This window comes from Anolis sagrei, chromosome 9, assembly GCF_037176765.1.
Source record: "Anolis sagrei isolate rAnoSag1 chromosome 9, rAnoSag1.mat, whole genome shotgun sequence".
NCBI classification, from domain to species: Eukaryota; Metazoa; Chordata; class Lepidosauria; order Squamata; family Dactyloidae; genus Anolis; species Anolis sagrei.
The window spans coordinates 20,397,446-20,421,066 of record NC_090029.1 but is presented as its reverse complement, the minus strand read 5'-3'; the positions used below and the strand labels follow the sequence as shown (position 1 = coordinate 20,421,066).

General features: G+C 39.2%; 1 protein-coding gene across 1 annotated transcript in view; it reads right to left on the bottom strand.

Moving 5' to 3' along the window:
• Window positions 1-19,013, bottom strand: part of GNB5 (G protein subunit beta 5) — a 39,810-nt gene extending 20,797 nt beyond the window's left edge. The window contains exons 1-5 of the mRNA XM_060755560.2: window positions 18,845-19,013; window positions 14,982-15,093; window positions 7,858-7,994; window positions 4,773-4,814; window positions 2,700-2,776 (exon numbers count right to left, since the gene is read on the bottom strand). Coding sequence (XP_060611543.1) covers window positions 2,700-2,776; window positions 4,773-4,814; window positions 7,858-7,994; window positions 14,982-15,093; window positions 18,845-18,970 — 494 coding nt within the window. The 5' untranslated portion in view covers window positions 18,971-19,013. The remainder of the gene's footprint in view (window positions 1-2,699; window positions 2,777-4,772; window positions 4,815-7,857; window positions 7,995-14,981; window positions 15,094-18,844) is intronic.
• Window positions 19,014-23,621: the final 4,608 nt, after the last annotated feature.

Below are 23,621 nucleotides of genomic sequence, written 5' to 3'. Positions count from 1 at the left end.
ATTTATATACTGCCTTTCTCAGCCAATTGGCGACTCAAGGCGGTTTCCAACAAATCAGTATACATAAAACATAATATAGATAAAAAAACATTAAACAGTATAAAACATCACAAAAGCAGTAAAAACAACCTCATCAGCGTCTCATTATTCTCAAGCATTGTCCAGTTCCATTGTCAGGTCATTCAATTTCCTGTATTAGCTACTCTGTATTTGTAAACGCTTGCTTGAATGGCCACGTTTTAACTTGCCTCCAAAACGTCAAAAAGGAGGGAGCAGATCTGATCTCCCTAGGGAGGGTGTTCCATAGCCGAAGGGCCACCACTGAGAAGGCCCTGTCTCTCGTCCCCGCCAAACGTGTTTGTGACGAAGGCGGGACCGAAAGCAGGGCCTCCCCAGATGATCTTAAAGTCCTCAGTGGTTCATAAAGGGAGATACGTTCGGACAGGTAAGTTGGGCCAGAACCATTTAGGGCTTTATAGGCCAAAGCCAGCACTATGAATTGGGCCCAGTAGCAAACTGGTAGCCAGTGGAGCAGGGGTCTAGGATGCATGTGGTCACTCTCATTCCTCCAAGTATCTTGTCCACATTTCACCAATTGAAATGAATCCATCAAAGCAGATGCTCGTGTTACATTCTCAGAGACTGCCGTTAACATGGTATCCAGAACAGAACGGATCAAAGCAACTTTGTCCACGAAAAACCGAGTAAATGCTTCACAGTGGGCTATTGAGTTGTCAGTGTTCCCATCCTAAGTGTTGGGATTTAATAGGCCTCCGACAACTCAAAACAGCTCCGCCGGACGGTTCTTAGCGGACGCAATATTGGCCGCAAAGAAAGATTTCTTTGCAGCTTTTATTTCTGCAGCATATGCTAGAAAGGCCACAAACCGTGTTCGATTTGGCTTGCTCGGATCCAAATGCCACACACCCTCTAGTTCCCTCTTCCTTTGCTTACCCCCAATAATACAATGCGACCTTCCTCTCATTTTCTCACAAGCACGGTTGGTGTGGACGAGAGAGAGGGCCTTCTCGGTGGTGGTCCCCCGTCTCTGGAACGCCCTTCCAAAGGAAATAAGACAGGCCCCATCTCTCCCCTCCTTTTGTAAGAGCTTGAAGACCTGGTGGTTTCAACAAGCCTTTGAGAATGGCCAGTTCTAGCTCAGCCCCTGACATTGTTGAATATGGCCTTCTACTTCCTATTTAGTTATTTATTTTATTTATTTCGGGTATTTTTACCCCGCCCTTCTCAACCCCTGGGGGGGGGGGGACTCAGGGCGGCTTCCAGCCGGCACATATTCAATGTCTACAATTCAACACAGTACAATACACAGCAAATAGTAATTATAAATAATTAAAACATTAGGTTAATACAATAAAATCGACTAGAAAAGAAGCCAGCCTGGTGGCCATCGTTTTGCCGAGTTTTGTAATTAGTGATTCCATTCAGTTTATCATAATCTCTTGTCGTCGTTGTCCTCGTCAGTCTGCCAGATTACCCAAAGGCCTGGTCCCATATCCATGATTTTATTTCCTCCTAAAAGAGAGGAGGGATGACGATGATCTAATTTCCCCGGGGAGTGAATTCCACAGGCGGGGGGCCACAACTGAGAAGGCCCTGTCCCTCGTCCCCGCAAGTCTCGTTTGTGACGAGGGCAGGTCCGAGAACAGGGCCTCTTCAGGAGATCTTAAATTCCTAGGCAGGATGTAAAAGGAGATACCTTCGGAGAGGTACGCTGGTCCGGAGCCGTATAGGGTTTTATAGGTCAAGACCAACACTTTGAATTGTGCTTGGAACTGGATCGGCAGCCAGTGGAGCTGACATAACAGAGGGGTGGTACGCTCCCTGCAAGATGCTCGGGTGAGTAGTCTAGCTGCCGCCCGTTGGACTAGTTGAAGTTTCCGAACAGTCTTCAAAGGCAGCCCCATGTAGAGAACGTTGCAGTAGTCTATACGGGATGTAACGAGAGCGTGGACCACTGTGGCCACATCAGACTTCCCAACGTACGGGTGTAGCTGGCGCACAAGTTTTAATTGTGCAAAAGCTCTCCTGAATGGCAACTATTAATCAGAGGTATAATGGTGGTATTACCAACTACTATTCTTCCTCCTTCTCGTAAGCCAGTGAGCAAAGGTATGTCTTCCACTTTTCTTAAAAGCAGGGAGGGAGGGGGCCATCTTTAACTCCTTAGGAAAGGAGTTCCAAAGGTGGGGGGCAGCCACAAAGAAGGCCCTGCCTTTCATTCCCACTAGCCATGCTTGGGATGGGGGCGGAAATGAGAGGAGGACCTCCTCTGATGATTGCAGTGTCCGAGCTGGTCTATAGAGGGAGATGCAGTTTGTCAAATAGTCTGGACCTCAGCCGTTTAGGGCTTTAAAGGTAAGAACCAGCACTTTGTATTTCGTTCGGAAGCAGACTGGCAGCCAGTGGAGCTGCCGCAACATGGGGGTGGTTCTCTTCCTGAATGGTGCTCCAGTTAGTAACCTGGCTGCCAATCTCTGCACCATTTGAAGCTTCCGAACTATCTCCAAAGGCAGCCCCATGTAGAGAGCATTGCAGTAGTCCAAACAGGACGTGACTAAGGCATGGACTACCATGGCCAAGTCAGGTGTCAGAAAGGATGGTGCACAAGACTAAGGTTTGTTTTAATTAGTCAAAACAAAAAGATTCCATTTCCTTTACTGAAAATGCTTCCAACTTACCCACAAGCGATGGCGCATCCTGACGGGGCATAGGCACACGCCATCACCCAAGTACAAGGCATGGTCACGGCATGTTCCTGAAACACAAAGGATCCCTTCAATCTCCTGAGCCCATTTGACAATTACAGTAGAGGTTGTTGTAGGTTTTTCTGGCTGTACGGCCATGTTCTAGAAGCATTCTCTCCTGAAGTTTTGCCTGCACCTATGGCAAGCATCCTCACAACCTCTGAGGATGTTTGCCATAGATGCAGGCAAAACGTCAGGAAAGAATGCTTCTAGAACATGGCCATATAGCCTGAAAAACCTAGAACAACCCAGTAATTCCAGCCATGAATGACAATTAGAGTAGAGTCTCACTTATCCAACGTAGACAGGTCGGCAGAACGTTGGATAAGTGAAAATGTTGGATAATAATAATAATAATAATAATAATAATAATAATTAGGGGGACTCAGTGCGGCTTATATGAGGCCACGCCCACCAGTACAGTACACACAATATAACACAAAAAATAACAAAACCAGAAAATAAAATACATAAAATGCAAAACCAATATAATAAGCGACAATGAGGAGGGACTAAGGAAAAGCCTATTAAATGTCAAATTACTGTACATACTCAAGTATAAGCCTAGTTTTTCAGCCCCTTTTTTAGGCTGAAAAAGCTCCCCTCGGCTTATACTCGAGTGAAGATTATTTATTCTTTTACTCTATTATTGGTATTATTTTATTACATGTATTATTTTACTCTATTATTATTATATTTGCATTGTTTTGCTCTATTATTATTCTATTTATTATTTTGCTCTCTTATTATTACATTTACAGAATTTTACCCTATTATTATTACATTTATTATTTTAATCTATTTATATTATTATTATTACATTTACAGTATGTTACCCTATTACTACTGCATTTATTATTTTACTCTATTATTACTGTTTTTATTTCATTATTTTACTCTATTATTTTATTATTTTTATTATTTTAATAATAAGTACATTTACATTGAAGGAGGTTAGAATAATGGTTTAATAAGAGTTGGACAGTCTTATCTTAAATTACAGTTTTATGTAAATATTCAGAAACATTTAGCCTATTGATGCTTCAATTAATGTAATATTATTGGTATCTATTTTTATGTTGAAATTGACCTGTAAATGCTGCATTTCCCACCCCCAGCTTATACTCGAGTCAAGGTTATTTATTATTTTACTTTGTTGTTGTTATTATTGTTGTTTTACTTTATTAATGTTGTTATTTCATTTATTATTTTACTCTATTTATTATCGTTATTATTACATTTATTATTTTACTCTATTATTATTATTACTATTATTATTATTTTACTCTATTAATTATTATTATTATTACTATTATTTTACTCCATTATTGTTATTATTACATTTATTATTTTACTCTATTGTTATTATTACATTTATTATTTTACTCTATTATTATTATTATTATTATTATTACTATTATGATTTTACTCTATTTATTATTATTGGAAGGATACGTAAGCATATTTACATTGAAGAAGGTTAGAATAATGGTTTAATAAGGGTTGGACAGTCTTCTCTTAAATTAGTTTTACGTAAATATTCAGAAACATTTAGCCGATTGATGCCTCAATTAATGTAATTTTATTGGTATCTATTTTCTATTTTGAAATTGACTCGTAAATGCTGCATTTCCCACCCTCGGCTTATACTCGAGTCAATACGTTTCCCAGTTTTTTGTGATAAAATTAGGTGCCTCGGCTTATATTCGGGTCGGCTTATACTCAAGTATATACGGTACATTATGATTTTACAAATTAGGCACCAAAGCATCATGTTTTACAACAAATCAACAGAAAAAACAGTTCAATATACGATAACGCTATGTAGTAACTACTGTATTTACGAATTTAGCACCAAAACATCGCAATGCATTGGATCCGGGCGGGAGGCAAAGTGCATTGGATAATACAGAATGTTGGATGAGCGAAGGTTGGAGAAGCGAGACTCTACTGTATATCAAATATATCAATTCTGCCTCAAAGGACATGGTCTGCCAAAGAGCTCACCTTATTGGTAGTGAAGCCATCCCAAACAATCACCTTCCCGTCCTATAGTAAGGGGGGAAAAGAAGGACACATCAATTTCCGAAGCAAAGGAGAGCTTATCAAAGAATTAAAGAACAAGCTGGCCTTGGAACACATGTTCAGACCAGGAAAAGGTTTCTGGCATCAGAAGCATCTTCTTGGTCCAAACCAGAGATGTGGGAGAGGATGCCCTCTTGGACTACAATTCTCAGAAACCCCCATAAAACATTGCCATGGAGTAGGTTCTTGTGGGTTTTTTCGGGCTATAGAGCCATGTTCTAGAGGAGAAATGCCTCTAGAACATGGCTCTATAGCCCGAAAAAACCCACAAGAACCTAGTGATTCCAGCCATGAAAGCCTTCGACAATACATTGCCATGGAGCTCTGGTACTTTCATAGAATCCTATAGTTGGAGAAGACCTGGTGGACCATCATCCAGTCCAACCCCATTCTGCCAAGAAGCAGGAATATCGCATTCAAAGCACCCTCGACAGATGGCCATCCAGCATCTACTTCAAAGCCTCCAAAGGAGGAGCCTCCACCACACTCCGGCGCAGAGAGTTCCACTGCTGAACAGCTCTCACAGGAAGTTCATCCATCCATCTATCTATGGATAGTATAGGGAAGAGTTACCACCCCTACAGAATCCTAGAGTTGGAGGAGACCTGAAGGGCCATCATCCAGTCCAACCTCATTCTGCCAAGAAGCAGGGAAATTGCATTCAAAGCACCCTCAACACATGGCCATCCAGCCTCTGTTTAAAAGCTTCCAAATAAGGAGCCTCCACCACACTCCGGGGCAGAGAGTTCCACTGCTGAACAGCTTCCTAAAGTTCAGGTGGTACCTCCTTTCTTGCCGTTGCTTCGTGTCCTAGTCTCCAGAGCAGCAGGAGCTTGCTCCCTCCTCCCTATGACTTTCCCTCACATATTTATACATGGCCCTCATCATATCTCCTCTCAGCCTTCTCTTTTTCAGGATAAACAAGCCCAGCACTTTAAGCTGCTCCTCATAGGGCTTGTTCTCCAGACCCTTGGATCTGCTCCCTCCTCCCTATGACTTCCTCTCACATATTTATACATGGCCCTCCATCATATCTCCTCTCAGCCTTCTCTTTTTCAGGATAAACCTGCCCAGCTCTTTAAGCCGCTCCTCGTAGGGCTGGTTCTCCAAACCCTTGATCTGCTCCCTCCTCCCTATGACTTCCTCTCACATATTTATACATGGCTCTCATGTCTCCTCTCAGCCTTCTCTTTTTCAGGATAAACATGCCCAGCTCTTTAAGCCACTCCTCGTAGGGCTTGTTCTCCATACCCTTGATCGTTTTAGTCACCCTCCTTTGGACACAATCCAGCTTGTCAATATGGACACATTCCAGCTTCAATTGTGGTGCCCAGAATTGGACTCAGTGTGATTCCAGGTGCGGTCTGACCAATAGGCTTGTTTGATCCCAAAAAAAAAAAAATTGGTTAAAAACTCGTTTGTGATGTAGGGGGTGCTGGTGGTTTGATTCTAAAGTCCATTCCGATTTTCACAGAAAAAAATGTTCAAAACTTTTCGAAACTTCCAAATCCTTCCTTAATGGTTTGAAAGTATTATTTCCTGTTTCATTGGGTGGTCTTTACTTTGAAAGGAGTTGTTTTATTCCAGAAGGGGGGGGGGGAGCAAAGGGAGGAAAGTCAGCCACTCGGTTTTAAAACGCTTCCCAGGCTTGAGCCGAGGCCAGAGACCAGAAGCGGGAAACACTGAATAATTTCCGACTCACTTACTGCTTCGTAACAGAAATGTCAGAAAAAGGTTCAGAAGGGTAAAGGGACTTCCGGTTTCCTTAAAAACTTCAAAATCACTTCAAAAAGCAAATCTTTCCAAATTTATTCCAAATTACGAAGATTCCGACCGAACCTAACCATGCCTACTGACCAAGGCGGAATAGAGCATGGGGAGCATGACTTCCCTAGATCTAGACACTATGCTCCTGTTGATGCAGGCCAAAATCCCATTGGCTTTTTTTGCTGCCACATCACATTGTTGGCTCATGTTTAACTTGTTGTCCACGAGGACTCCAAGATCTTTTTCACACATACTGCTCTCGAGCCAAGCCTCATTGTCCCCCATTCTGTTTCTTTGCAATTCGTTTTTTCTGCCTAAGTGGAGTATCTTGCATTTGTCCCTGTTGAACTTCATTTTGTTACTTTTGGCCCATCATCTCTCTAATCTGTCAAGATCATTTTGAATCCTGCTCCTGTCCTCTGGAGTCTTGGCTATCCCTCCCAATTTGGTGTCGTCTGCAAACTTGATGATCCTGCCTTCTCACCCTTCATCTAAGTCATAAATGAAGATCCTGATCAGGACCGGGCCCAGGACGGAACCCTGCTGATGGCACTCCACTCGTCACTTCTTTCCAGGATGAAGAGGAAGCATTGGGGAGAAGCACCCTCTGAGTTCGTCCATTTAACCAATTACAGATCCACCTCACCGTAGTTTTACCTAGCCCACACTGGACTAGTTTCCTTGCCAGAAGGTCGTGGGGGACCTTGTCGAAGGCCTTCCTGAAATCCAGGTATGCTCCATCCATGGCATTATGCTTCATGTTCTTTGCCTTTGGACTTTGGAAACTCTGCCTTTACATTTAAGACCCTGTTTGACTATTGAACTCTTGCAACTTTGCTTTTGTGTTTAAGACTTTGCCTTTTCTTTAATAAACGACAAAACCTACAGTCTTGGTGTGTGTGGTGTTCTGAGCAAGGTGAATCTATCCTGAGGTGCGACACCCATCATCTCTCTAATCTGTGAAGATCATTTTGAATTCTTCTCCTGTCTTTTGGAGTGTTGGCTCTCCCTCCCAATTTGGTGTTGTCTGCAAACTTTTGAACCCTTCCAGTCTAAGGCATTAGATGAAAGGTTTCATACAAAACTCTACTCCGATTCCACCATCCCAACATACCCATACCCAAGCTTTCTCTCTATAGCCTCACCAAGGAAGTGTGAAGCTTCTTCAAAGATCACTGTTGGACCTCTTGTCCTTCCCTCCCCCTGAATGGCTAAGTCGTCTTGTCAAGAACCTCTTTACCTGGGAAGAGCTGACGATTCTTCTTTTATCTTTGCACCAGTCCATGCAGAGGACTTTATTGCCATGGCCTTTCAACGTCCTTCGCGTCTTCATCACAAACTGACCCAACGCCTCCACTCGCTCTGCAACCTGATGAACTGTATGAAAGTCAACACAGGAAGTGACCACCAGCCGGCACAAACGCAGTCAGACTCATATAGGGCTCAATGGGAGCAGAGCTGCCCAACTGCCCTCTCCCTACAAGGACCTAAGTTAGAACTGTTTACCTAAAGTTCAGAGTAGACTTTTGTGAAGAGAGACAAGTCTGAAATGCACAATTTGTGGTTCTTCACAGATTCCTGGACTGTAACTTCCATCCATCTCAATCAGAATAGCCAATATATAGAGCAGTGGTTCTCAACCTGGGGGTCGGGACCCCTGGGGGGTCATGAGGGGGTCTCAGAGGGGTCACCAGAACAGCTAACATCTAGAGCAGCGATTCTCAACCTGGGGGTCGGGACCCCAGGGGGGGGGGTCGTGAGGAGGTGTCAGAGGGGTCACCAAAGACTATCAGAAAACACAGTATTTTCTGTTGGTCGTGGTGCTTCTGTTGGGAAGTTTGGCTCAATTCTATCATTGGTGGGGTTCAAAATGCTCCTTGATTGTAGGCGAACTATCAATCCCAGAAACTACAACTCCCAAATGTCAAGGTCTATTTTCCACCAACTCCAGCAGTGTTCATATTGGGGCATATTGAATATTTGTGCCAAGTTTGGTCCAGATCCATCATTGTTTGAGTCCACAGTACTATCTGGATATAGGTGAACCACAACTCTAAAACTTAAGGTCAAACTTAGCATTAAGAACTTCAATGACCAACTGAAAAAACTGTAAGAGTTTGGTGGGCATTGACCTTGAGTTTGGGAGTTGTAGTTCACCTACATCTAGAGAACACTGTGGACTCAAACAATGATGGATCTAGATCAAAATTGGCACAATACTCAATATGCCCAAATGTGAATACTGGTGTAATTTGGGGGAAATAGATCTTGACATTTGGGAATTGTAGTTGCTGGGATTTGTAGTTCACCTACAATCAAAGAGCATTCTGAACCCCATCAACGATAGAATTGGGCCAAACTTCCCATACAAAAACCCCATGACCAACAGAAAATACTGCATTTTCTGATGGTCTTCAGCGACCCCTCTGACACCCCCTGGAGAAGGCACAACTTGCCCATCCCAAATGAAGGCCAAACGCCACTCCCCAAAGTCTGCTGGGTACCCCTTGCTTTTGGCTTCACTGACCACTTGGCCATCTTTCTTCCTATTTTACTTTTTTTGGCAGGACTCCGTAATGATGCCTTGCAAGCTTTTCTGGCCAAGACTCAAACAACCCATTTCTGTCTCTTGATGTCTTACTCGGATGGATCATTCGTCTCCCAAACAACATTGGAGGAAGCTGCAAAAGCGGAGACGAACCCTCTCATTCTGTAAAACATTAAGCCAGAAGGAAAGCGGCCGCTTGGCAAGGCCCAAAAGATGCTGGAAAACCATCATCCTCATCATTTAGGGCATAGATTCACATCCCATTTGCAGATCTGCTTAAAGGAGTTTGAGGGGCTTATGAGGCATGGGTGGGAGAACACTTGGGCACAAATTCATCTCTCCAGATCGGAAGCAGAACTTGGAAAAAAAATACTATTTGGGTCCAAAACTCCCAGCTAGCATAGCCTAGAGGGATGTTGGCTTGGAAATATTAGAAGCTGTAGTCCAAAAAGTAACTTCCCTCAATCCTAAATATTATTATTATTATTATTATTATTATTATTATTATTATTTGAAACACAACATGATGAGTCCACAGCAGACACTCTGATTATTATTATTATTATTATTATTATTATTATTATTATTATTGTGGGTCCTTGTGATGATCATTATTGATTTATGATATTATATTATGATTATTTGAAACACAAGATGAGTCCACAGCAGCCACTCTATTATTATTATTATTATTATTATTATTATTATTATTATTATTGTGGGTCCTTTTGATTATTATTATAGATTTATGATATGATATTATTATTATTTTAAGCACAACAAGATGAGTTAACAGGAAACACTCTATTTATTATTATTATTATTATTATTATTATTATTATTCTTTTGGATCCTTGTGATTATTATTATAATAGATTTATGATATTATTATTATTATTATTAGAAACACAACATGATGAGTCCACAGCAGACACTCTGATTATTATTATTATTGTTATTATTATTATTATGATATTATATTATGATTATGATTATTTGAAACACAACAAGATGAGTCCACAGCAGGCACTCTGTTTATTATTATTATTACTATTATTATTATTATATTTATTCTTTTGGGTCCTTGTGATTATTATTATAGATTTATGATATTATATTATTATTATTATTATTATTATTTGAAATATAACAAGATGAGTCCACAGCAGACACTCTGCTTTATTATAATTATTATAATTATTATTATATTTATTCTTCTAGGTCCTTGTGATTATTATTATAGATTTATGAATGCCGTGACCCCTTAATACAGTTCCTCATATTATAGTGACCCCCCCCCCCCAACCATCACATTATTTTCATTCCTACTTCATAACTCTAATTTTTCTACTGTTATGAATCGTAATGTAAATATCTGATATGCAGGATGTATTTTCATTCAGTGGACCAAATTGGGCACAAATACCCGATATGCCCAAATCTGAATACTGGTGGTGTTGGGGGGAAGGATTGATTTTGACATTTGGGAGTTGTAGTTGCTGGGATTTATAGCTCATCTACAATCAAAGGGCGTTCTGAACTCTACCAATGATGGAATTGAACCAAACCTGGCACACAGAATTCCCACAACCAACAGAAAATACTGGAAGGGTTTGGTGCGCACTGACTTCAAGTTTTGGGGTTGTAGTTCACCTACATCCAGAGAGCACTATGGACTCAAACAATGATGGATCTGGACCAAACTTGGTACAAATACTCAATATGCCCCAATGTGAACACTGGTGGAGTTTGGGGGAAATAGACCTTGACACTTGGGAGTTCTAGTTGCTGGGATTTATAGTTCACCTACAATCAAAGAGCATTCTGAACTCCAGTAACGATGGAATTGAACCAAACTTGACACACAGAACTCCCATCATCAACAGAAAATACTGGAAGGGTTTGGTGGGCACTGACCTTGTGTTTTAGAGTTGTAGTTCACCTACATTGACAGATAACTGTGGACTCAAACAATGATGAATCTGGACCAAAATTGGCACGAATACTCAATATGCCCGAATGTGAACACTAGTCTAGTTTGGGGAAAATAGACCTTGACATTTGGAAGTTGTACTTGCTGGGATTTATAGTTCGCTTACAATCTAAGTGAATTCTGAACCCCACCAATGATAGAATTGGGCCAAACTTCCTACACAGAACTTCAATGACCAACAGAAAATGCTGTGTTTTCTGATGGTCTTTGATACCCCCTGGTGACCCCCCCCCCCCAAGGGGTCCCGACTCCCAGATTGAGAAACACTGCCTTATAGGGATGCTGGCTTGGAAATACTAGAAGCTGTAGTCCAAAAAAGTAACTTTTCCAAGCCCTTAGGGATATTGTGGCTTTTCCTCCTTGCCAAACCAGCACATCCTTTCCTATCAACATAATAATAATAATAATAATAATAATAATAATAATAATAATATGATTAAAAAGAAGCACAAACTGACCATGCTGTTTGGACCTGTGGGCCTTTGACTTCTATCTAAATGTATTTGCTTATTGTTTGTGTTTTCGGTTTTACTCTGTCGTAATTTGTTGTTTGGGTTTGGCCTTATGTAAGCTGCCCCGAGTCCCCATCGGGGAGATGGTGGCAGGATATAAATAAAGATTATTATTATTATTATTATTATTAAATACACTTTCAAGAAGAGTGAAAAATCTCGTGGCAATTGCAAGACTAATGATTGTATTGTAGCATAAAACCTCATGGAATATATAAATTGCCACGATACAATTTGTTGTGTATATAAGGTCGAGGTGGGAACCAAGTTGCTAGTCTATAAGATCTTAAAATTATTATTATTATTATTATTATTATTGCTCTATGTATTGCTGGAGTCTACTTTGCACAGTGGTTCTCAACCTGTGGGTCGCCAGGTGTTTTGGCCTACAACTCCCAGAAGTCCCACCCAGTTTACCTGCTGTTTGGATTTCTGGGAGTTGAAAGCCAAAACATCTGGGGAGCCACAGGTTGAGAATCACTGATCTTGCAGGATCTTGAGCATTACTTCACTAGCTATATTAGGCATGGGCATACTTGGGCCCTCCAGGTGTTTTGTACTCCAACTCCCACAATTCCTGGAGGGCCCAAGTTTGCCCATATCTGTGCTATGCCATAATAGGGAAGAGTATTCAAAAATCACATTGGAGAAGGGGCAGCGCCCTTAGTTTGCCAGGCTTTATACTTACAGCAGGGGGAAGGGAGTCTTTCAAGATGCCACTCTATAATAGGGATGAGGCTCCAAAAACCTTACTGAGGGGAAAGGAGCAATGCCTTTATCTTACTCTGGCCCTGTAGTTACACTCCTGGACATTATTATTGTGGGTTATTATTATTATTATTATATATTTATTATGAGTCCTTGTGATTATTATGATATATTTATGATATATATATATATATATATATATATATATATTATTGTGGTTCCTTGTGTTTAGTATAATATATATTATATATATATATATATATATATATATATATAAATAATGGGCTCTTGTGATTATTATTATTATTATAGATATATTTTTATTATTATATTTATTGTTATGAGTCCTTGTGATTATTATTATAGATGTATGATATATTTATGATATATATTTATCATTATTATAATATGTATTATTATGAGTCTTTATGATGATTGTTATATATGTATGATATAGTTTTATTATTCTATTTATATTTATTATTATGGGTGTGTGTGATTATTATTATAGATTTATGATATATTATTATTATATTTATTATAATGGGTCTTTATGTATGATTTTTATTATTATTCTATCTATATTTATATTTATTATTATGGGCCTGTGTAATTATATATATATATATATATATATATATAATTATGGGTCCTTAGAATTATTATTATATATGCTGGATATATTATTATTATATTTATTATTATGGGTCCGTGTGATTATTATTATATATTTATGATATATTTATTATTATTATTATTATTATTATTATTATTATATATTTATTATTTGGGGTCCATCTGTGTGACTATTATATATTTATTATTATGGGTCCTGATTATAATAATAATAATCAGACAGACATCAAATAAATATAATAAATATAATAATAATAAATATATCATAAATATATAATAATAGATATATTTATTATTATTATATTTATTATATTTATTTGATGTCTGTCTGATTATTATTATATATTCTGATATATTTATTATTATTATTATATTTATTATATTTATTATTTGGGGACCATCCCTGTGATTATTATAATATATTTTTGATATTATTATTATCATTATTATATTTATTATTATGGGTCCATGTGATGATGATTATTATTTGAAACACAACAAGATGAGTCCACAGCAGTCACTCTGTTTTATTTATGATACTATTATTATTATATTATTGTGGATCCTTGTGATTATTATTATATATTTATGATACAATTATTATTATTAGTATATATTTATAACAATGAGGGAAGAAAAAAATAAATTTATTATTATTATATATTTATTATTTGGGGTCCTTGTGATGATGATGATGATTATTATTATATATTTATAACAATTAAGGAAAAAAATAAATTTATTATTATTATTATATATTTATTATTTGGGGTCCTTGCGATTATTATTATTATTATTATTATTATTATTTGGGATCCTTGTGATTATTATTATATATTTATTATTTGGGATCCTTGTGATTATTATTATTGTTATTATTATTTGGGGTCCTTTTGATTATTATTATTATTATATATTTATTATTTGGGGTCCTTGCGATTATTATTATTATTATTATTATTATTTGGGATCCTTGTGATTATTATTATATATTTATTATTTGGGATCCTTGTGATTATTATTATTGTTATTATTATTTGGGGTCCTTTTGATTATTATTATTATTATATATTTATTATTTGGGGTCCTTGTGATTATTATTATTATTTGGGGTCCTTGTGATTATTCTTATTATTATTTGGGATCCTTGTGATTATTATTATTATTATTATTATTATATATTTATTATTTGGGGTCCTTATGATGATTATTATTATATATTTATTATTTGGGATCCTTGTGATTATTATTATTATTATTTGGGGTCCTTGTGATTATTATTATTATATATTTATTATTTGGGGTCCTTGTGATTATTATTATTATTATTATATATTTATTATTTGGGGTCCTTGTGATTATTATTCTTATTATTATTATGGGTCCTTGTGATTATTATTATTATTATATATTTATTATTTGGGGTCCTTGTGATTATTATTAATATATATTTAATTATTTGGGGTCCTTGTGATTATTATTCTTATTATTATTATGGGTCCTTGTGATTACTATTATTATATATTTATTATTTGGGGTCCTTGTGATTATTATTCTTCTTATTATTATTATGGGTCCTTGTGATTATTATTATTATTATTATATATTTATTATTTGGGGTCCTTGTGATGATGATGATGATGATGATTATATATTTATGATGATTAGGGAAGGGGGGAAAAATCTGCTGGGGAGGAAGGGGTCCATGCTTTCATTGCAAGGGAGGTCCTGATGGATGGGAGGAGGGACCAAAAGGGATGCCACACACCATAATAGGGAGGAGGGGGGAGAGCTGGAGGGACCCCTTGGCCTCCACCCCACTCTCAGCATCCCCATCCTCCTCCCTCTCTCCAAGGCTGCCTTCTTTCTCCCTTTGGCTGTGTAGTGTTGGGTGGGCAAGAGGGGGGCTGCCCCTTCCCTCCCTTCCCCTTCCCTCTCCCCTCTCCCCTCCCTGGGCCTGGACTCACGCTCCACGTCGTGCAGCTTGGCTCTCTCTTCCTCCAGCTTGCCCTTGAGGCTCTCGGCCTCGGTCTTCAGCGAGGCCAGGGTCTCGTTCTCGTGCAGCCCCTCCGTTGCCATCTTGGCCAACCACAACCACAACAAAAGGGTGGGAGAGGAAGGAAGGAGGGAAGGAAAGCAAAGAGAGTCAGGCAGAGGAAGCAGCAACAGCAGCAGCAGCAGCAGCAGATGAGGATCCGCCTGCTGGCTCCTGGATTCTGACCCCCCCTCCCCACAAAAGGAGAAGACTCCGCCCACTCGGGGGTGATTGACACCCTGGCCCCGCCTCCCCCTGGAAAGCAGGAGAGCAAAGGGAAGGAGCAGCACTCCCCCCAGCCAGGCTCTTTAAGCATTATTATTATTATTATTATTATTATTATTATTATTATTATTTAATAAATACAACTCCACCTGAGCTCTGCGAGTGCAGCATTTTTGGGGTTTCTTTTACATGAATGGGCTTTGCTTCCAGCTCCCCTGTAGATACCAAAGTCTATAGATGTTCAAGTCCTATTATTATTATTATTATTATTATTATTAAAATACAACACTGCCTGAGCTCTGCAAGTGCAGCATTTTTTCCATGCAAACTTGGGGTTTCTTTTACATTACAGTGGCCCCTGGTATCCACTGGGGTTTGCTTCCTATTATTATTATTATTATTATTATTATTATTATTATTATTATTTAATAAATACAACACTGCCTGAGCTCTGCGAGTGCAGCATTTTTGGAGTTTCTTTTACATTGCAGTGGCCCCTGGTATCCACTGGGGTTTGCTTATTAATAATAGGACTTGAATTATTATTATTATTATTATTATTATTATTATTATTTATTAATACATTAAATACAACACCATCTGAGCTCTGCGAGTGCAGCATTTTTGAGGTTTCTTTTACATTACAGTGCCCCTGGTATCCACTGGGGTTTGCTTCCAGACCCCCATAGATACAAACATCTATAGAAATTCAAGTCCTATTCTTATTGTTATTATTATTATTACTATTATGTATTAAATACAACACCACCTGAGCTCTGCGAGTGCAGCATTTTTCCATAAAAATTTGGGGTTTCTTTCACATTAAAGTGTCCCCTGGTATCCACTGGGGTTTGCTTCAAGCCCCCCCCCCCCCCCCAGATACCAAAATCTATAGATATTCAAGTCCTATTGTTATTATTATTTATTAAATACAAAACCGGCTGAGCTCTGCAAGTGCAGCATTTTTGGGGTTTCTTTTACATTACAGTGGTCCCTAGTATCCACTGGGGTTTGCTTCCAGCCCCCCCCCCCCCACCAGATACCAAAATCTATAGATATCAAAGTCCTATTATTATTATTATTATTATTATTATTATTATTTAATAAATACAACTCCACCTGAGCTCTGCGAGTGCAGCATTTTTGGGGGTTTCTTTTACATTACAGTGCCCCTGGTATCCACTGGGGTTTGCTTCCAGACCCCCATAGATACCAAAATCTATAGAAATTCAAGTCCTATTATTATTAATAATAGGACTTGAATTATTATTATTATTATTTAATTATTATTGTTAATTAATAATAATAACAACAACAATAATAATAAATTAAATACAACACCGCCTGAGCTCTGCAAGTGCAGCATTTTTCCATGCAAACTTGGGGTTTCTTTTACGTTACAGTGGCCCCTGGTATCCACTGGGGTTTGCTTCCAACCCCCCGTAGATACCCGAATCTATAGATATTCAAGTACTATTATTCTTATTATTATTTATTAAACACAACACCGCCTGAGCTCTCCAAGTGCAGCATTTTTCCATGTAAACTTGGGGTTTCTTTTACATTACAGTGGCCCCTGGTATGCACTGGGGTTTGCTACCAGTCCCTCGTAGATACCAAAATCTATAGATACTCAAGTCCTATTATTATTATTATTATTATTAAAAAACAACACCGCCTGAGCTCTGCAAGTGCAGCATTTTTCCATGCAAATTTGGGGTTTCTTTCACATTACAGTGGCCCCTGGTATCCACTGGGGTTTGCTTCCAGCACCCCATAGATACCCAAGTCTATAGATATTCATGTCCTATTATTATTTATTAAATACAACACCTCCTGAGCTCTGCGAGTGCAGCATTTTTGGGGCTTCTTTTACATTACAATGGCCCCTGGTATCCACTGGGGTTTGCTACCAGTCCACCGTAGATACCAAAATCTATAGAAATTCAAGTCCTATTATTATTAATAATAGGACTTGAATTATTATTATTATTATTATTATTATTAATTATTATTATTAATAATAATAATACATTAAATACAACAGCATCTGAGCTCTGCGAGTGCAGCATTTTTGGGGTTTCTTTTACATTACAGTGGCCCCTGGTATCCACTGGGGTTTGCTACCAGTCCCCCGTAGATACCAAAATCTATAGATATTCAAGTCCTATTCTTCTTCTTATTATTATTATTATTACTATTATGTATTAAATACAACACCACCTGAGCTCTGCGAGTGCAGCATTTTTCCATAAAAATTTGGGGTTTCTTTCACATTAAAGTGTCCCCTGGTATCCACTGGGGTTTGCTTCAAGCCCCCCCCCCCCCCAGATACCAAAATCTATAGATATTCAAGTCCTATTGTTATTATTATTTATTAAATACAAAACCGGCTGAGCTCTGCAAGTGCAGCATTTTGGGGGTTTCTTTTACATTACAGTGGCCCCTGGTATCCACTGGGGGTTGCTTCCAGCCCCCCCGTAGATACCAAAATCTATAGATGTTCAAGTCCCATTATTATTATTATTATTATTTATTAAATACAACACTGCCTGAGCTCTGCAAGTGCAGCATTTTTGGGGTTTCTTTTACATTACAGTGGCCGCTGGTATGCACTGGGGTTTGCTACCAGTCCCCCGTAGATACCAAAATCTATAGATATTCAAGTCTTGTTGTTATTATTATTTATTAAATACATCGCCAGAGCTCTGCAAGTGCAGCATTTTTCCATGCAAACTTGGGTTTTTTTCACATTACAATGGCCCCTGGTATCCACTGGGGTTTGCTTCCAACCCCCCCCCCCCTGTAGGGTTTGCTTCCAACCCCCCCCCCCCCGTAGATACCCGAATCTATAGATATTACTATAGATAATAAATTATTATTTATTAAATACAACAGCGCCTGAGCTCTGCGAGTGCAGCATTTTTCCGTGCAAATTTGGGATTTCTTTTACATTACAGTGGCCCCTGGTATCCACTGGGGTTTGCTTCCAATTATTATTATTATTATTATTATTATTATATTGAGTATTTGTGCCAAGTTTGGTCCAGATCTACCATTGCGTGAGTCCACAGTGCTCTCTGGATATAGGTGAACTACAACTCCCAAACTCAATGCCCATCAAACCCTTCCAGTGTTTTCCATTGGTTATGGGAGCCAAGTTTGGTTCAAATCCATCGCTGGTGGAGTTCAGAATGCTCTTTGATTATAAGTGAACTATAAATCCCAGCAACTTCAACTCCCAAATTACTAAATCAATCCTCTCTCAACCCCACTAGCATTCACATTTGGGTGTATTGGGTATTTGTGCCCAGTTTGGTCCAGTGAATGAAAATGCATCCTGCATATCAGATATTTACATTACAATTCATAACAGTAGTAAAATGACTGTTATGAAGTAGCAACGAAAACAATATTATGGTTGGGGGTCACCACAACATGAGGGACTGTATTAAGGGGTCGTGGCATTAGGAAGGTTGAGAACCACTGGTTTAAATATTTAAAGCATTCAAAGGAGATTGCAAGATATATTCCACCCTTCCCGCAATGAAAATAGATGCCGTCCCGTACCATTCCCACACATAGTGAGCAGTAGCTGAGTTTCTCATTTTTGCGGTAAATCTCTCGGAGGGCCCGGTTTTGGGCACATTTGTCGCATGGACCAAACACATTGGCCAAAAACGTCTGGTCACACATCTTTGCGAAGTGCTGGAGCTGGAAGAGAGAGAGGGAGAGAGAGAAAAGAGAGAATGAAAGCAGGTGGATGCTAGACGTGAGGCACAAAGCCTTTGCATTTTAAACAGCACTGGCACTAACAATTTAAAAGTCCAGCAAATTGTTATTTGCTTCGTTGTGTTTTAACTGTCAAGGATGTGAAGGACTACTTGCAGTTCTGCAAAAATAACATAACCAGCTTGAGGTTAAAATTACACCCCAGGTGAAAAATGTCTTGACCTAGCGCTGCCTTTCAAGTGTCTTAAAGAATCTGCAACTCCTGCAGGCAGAGTAAACGCCGCTCTTTGAATGCAGGAAAATTCTGAATTCCTGCCACTTGTGTTCAAGATGCCTAAAGACAACCGCCAATTATGGCACAATTGATTATTACAACTTTGTTATTTGTTGCCTTCACGTAGTTCCAGCTCACGGCTTCCCTAAGGTAACCATTTCAGAGTTTTCTGGCAAGCTTTGTTCAGAGGAAGTTTGCCATCTCTGAGGATAAAAGAAGCCAAAAGGCCCAAGAGCAGAGAGTGGGTTTCAGTGGCCAAGAAGGGATTCAAACCGTGGTCTCCCACAGACTTAGAACTAACGCAATGTGAACTATGAGGATTATCCAGAAAGTTTAAATAAATCCAGAAAGGATTTTTTTAAAATATAAAGAATGAATGTATTTTAATAACACTTACATAGATTGTAGTCTAGGTATTACATTATTTTCCTACATAATCACCATTCAGTTCAATATATTTTGTCTTCCGTGGGATGAGTTTTTGATGCCTGTGTCACAGAAGTTTCCCTCCATCTTTTTCAGCCAGTTTGTCACTTCGATTTTCACCTCCTCGGCATCGGAAAAGTGTTTTCCACCACGGTGTTCCTTCAATTTAGTGAACAGACTCACTGGGTGTGAGATCAGGGTGGGTTAAAACATCCCAACCAAACAAAGTCAGCAACTTTTGTGTTGTATGAGCGGTGTGCGGACAGGCATTGTCATAACTCCCACCGTCAGCATCCCACGGTGTTTGTTTTGGACAGCTCTGTGAATTTTTGTCATGGTCTTACAATATATTCCATACCCATTTTGTCCCATGCTGTCTTGACATTACGTCCTCTCCATAAACTGAAATGATTTTGCGATGCATCATAGCTGCGTTCATGCCCTTAGCTTTTAGGTATCACATTACAGCGCAAACTTCGCACATTACAGTGCAAACTTCGGAACGAGGATGCTCATCTCTAACCTTTACCACAAAGTTAGTCGATGAGCTACTGACGACTGGCACTGCTCGTTCTCTTCCGCTGTCTTCCTGCTACACAGCAGTGATACCAATTTCCCCCAAGAAAATTCCCCATGAGGATTAACGTGCCTTGTAACCTTACTTTCCGAATAACATTCGAACTTTGAAGGCCATGTTTAAATGCACTTGGAGGGAAATGGAATGAGGAAGCTCATCTCTAACCTTTACCACAAAGTTAGTCGATGAGCTACTGACGACTGGCACTGCTCGTTCTCTTCCACTGACTTCCTGCTATACCAATTTCCCCCAAGAAAATTCCCCATGGAGTTAACGTGCCTTGTAACCTTACTTTCTGGATAACACTCGTACTTTAAAGGCAATGTTTCAATGCAATGTAATCCTGGGAATTACAGTTTGGTGAGGCATAGCACTCTTTGGCAGAGAAGGATAAAGGCCTTGTAAAATGTCAACACAGATTGTTCTGTAGCATTTTTAAAACATTGCCTTTTTTACAAATTGGGTAATTGGCAGTGGGTTTGGGGGGGTTGTAGGTTTTTCGGGCAGTATGGCTATGTTCTAGAAGCATTCTCCCCTGACATTTCGCCTGCATCTGTGGCAGGCATCCTCAGAAGATCTGTTGTGAGATCTCAGTGGTTTTTTCCTTGCATGTAAATACAGGTATACTTCACTTTGGGTGCTTAAAATATATTAATGGATGTAGAATTATTTGAGTCTAAATGTACATTCTTTGCACTAGGTTTTATTTGGCAGATCTGGCTTCTAAGCAAAAAGGAAAAACAAATTAAATCCCACAAGTCTGTCCATCCCTGAGGCATATTGGCAATCCCTGATCTTTGATCCAAGGAGCGTAAGTCATATCATAAGACTCCCAACGAGGAATAAGAATATGATACTTCATTGTTGTTGTTCATTCGTTCAGTCGTTTCTGACTCTTTGTGACCTCATGGACCATCCCAGGCCAGAGCTCCCTGTCGGCCGTCACCATCCCCAGCTCCTTCAAGGTCAATCCAGTCACTTCAAGGATGCCATCCATCCATCTTGCCCTTGGTCACCCCCTCTTTCTTTTTCCTTCTATTTTCCCCAGCGTCATTGTCTTCTCTAAGTTTTCCTTTCTTCTCATGATGTGGCCGAAGTACTTCATCTTGGCCTCTACTTTCCTTCCCTCCAGTGAGCAGTTGGGTTTTATTTCCTGAAGTATGGACTGGTTGGATCTTCTTGCGGTCCAAGGCACTCTCAGAACTTTCCTCCAGCACCACAGTTCAAAAGCATCTCTCTTCCTTCGCTCAGTCTTCCCTATGGTCCAGCTCTCACATCCGTAGGTGACTATGGGAAATACCATTGCTTTGACTATGCGGATCTTTGTTGCCAGTGTGATGTCTCTACTCTTCACTATTTTGTCGACATTGGTCCTTGCTCTCCTCCCGAAAAGTAAGCATCTCCTGATTTCCTGGCTGCACTCTGTGTCTGCACTCATCTTTGCACCTAGAAATATAAAGTCTGTTGCTGCCTCCACGTTTTCTCCCTCTATTTCCCAGTTGTCAATCGTTCTTGTTGCCATAATCTTGTTTTTTTATGTTTAGCTTCAACCCAGCGTTTGCATTTTCTTCTTTCATCTTGATTAGAAGGCTCCTCAGCTCCTCCTCGCTTTCGGTCATCAAAGTGGTGTCATCTGCATATCTAAGGTTGTTAATGTTTCTTTCAGCAATTTTCACCCCAGCCTTGCCTTCGTCAAGCTCTGCACATCCTTGCATGATGTGTTCTGCATACAAGTTGAATAGGTTGGGTGAGAGGATACAACCCTGCCGTGCGCCTTTCCCAATCTTGAACCAATCTGTTGTTCCGTGGTCAGTTCTTACTGTTGCTACTTGGTCCTTATACAGATCCCTCAGGAGAAAGACAAGGTGATTTGGTATGCCCATACCACCAAGAACATGCCACAATTTATGATGATCCACACAGTCAAAGGCTTTAGAATAGTCAATGAAACAGAAATAGATGTTTTTCTGAAACTCCCTGCCTTTCTCCATTCTCCAGCATCCAGATATTGTCAATCTGGTCTCTGGTTCCTCTGTCTTTCCCAGCTCGTCCATCTGGCAACTCTCTCTCCATGTCTTGCTGGAGTCTTCCTTGCAGGATCTTGAGCATTCCCTTCCTGGCATGAGAAAGAAGAGCCACTATGCGGAAGTTTGAGCAGTCTTTAGCATTTCCCTTTGTTGATATGGGGATAGAAGTTGATTTATCTGGGGAGGCCCTTCTTTTGCCCCTGCCAGCTTCACAAGCTCGCCCGGTAAGCACTAGGGAGAGAGCTTTCTCCTCTGTGGCCCCCCGACTTTGGAACTCACTACCTGGAGAAATTAGGGAAGCCCCTACCCTACAAACCTTTAAAAAGGACCTTAAAACCTGGCTCTCCCGCTGCGCCTTTGGAGTATGTATACAATCCCAGACTACTGCTTAGCCTCAACCTTCTGTCATTGGCATATATGTTGTCCCCCGCTCTGTGGGAAAGCTTGATTCCACAACCCCCACTATAATGAGCCCTCCTCCGCAAATAATCTGTCTCTTTTTTATCTCGCCTGAGTTTTAAAATAATAATAATAATAAAACTTTATTTGTACCCTGCTACCATCTCCCCAAGGGACTCGGTGCAGCTTACATGAGGCCAAGCCTGCAGTACATCAATAAAACGACAGCAGTAACAAAATAATCAATACAAAACAGTAAAATAAATCTCAAAACAAAAATAAACAATAAACAATAACAATGAACAATAACATACAAGCATTTAAAAGTTTTAATTAGTCTCTCTTTTAATCATTACATGTAGCCCATCCATTGTTATTGTGATTGCGTCTATTGTAATTTTATATTGTTATATATTTACATGTTTATTTTATTATGATGTTGTTGTTTACTGTTTGCATTTTTGGTTGTGTTTTGGTTTTATTTTATTGTAATTTGTTGTTCGGGCTTGGCCTCATGTAAGCCGCTCTGAGTCCCCACTGGGGAGATGGTGGTGGGGTATAAATACAGTATTGTTATTATTATTATTATTATTATTATTATTATTATTATTATTATTATATTTTTCCAGTCTGAAGGCCATTCTTGTGTTTTCCATATTTGCTGGCCTATGGCATGCATCACCTTGACAGCATCATCTTTCAGGATTTTAAACAGATACTTCACGACTCTACACAAAATTCAAGAAAGCAGTCACTTTGTTACCTCAATCAAAGAAGACACAGCTCTGAGTAACTATCTATAGTAAACATATTTTTAAGTATTTATGCTAAATAATAAACAATATAACAATCATCTCAATATTTCTCTATGGCTTCTAGATATGTTTGATATTAATAGTATTTTAAATGCTC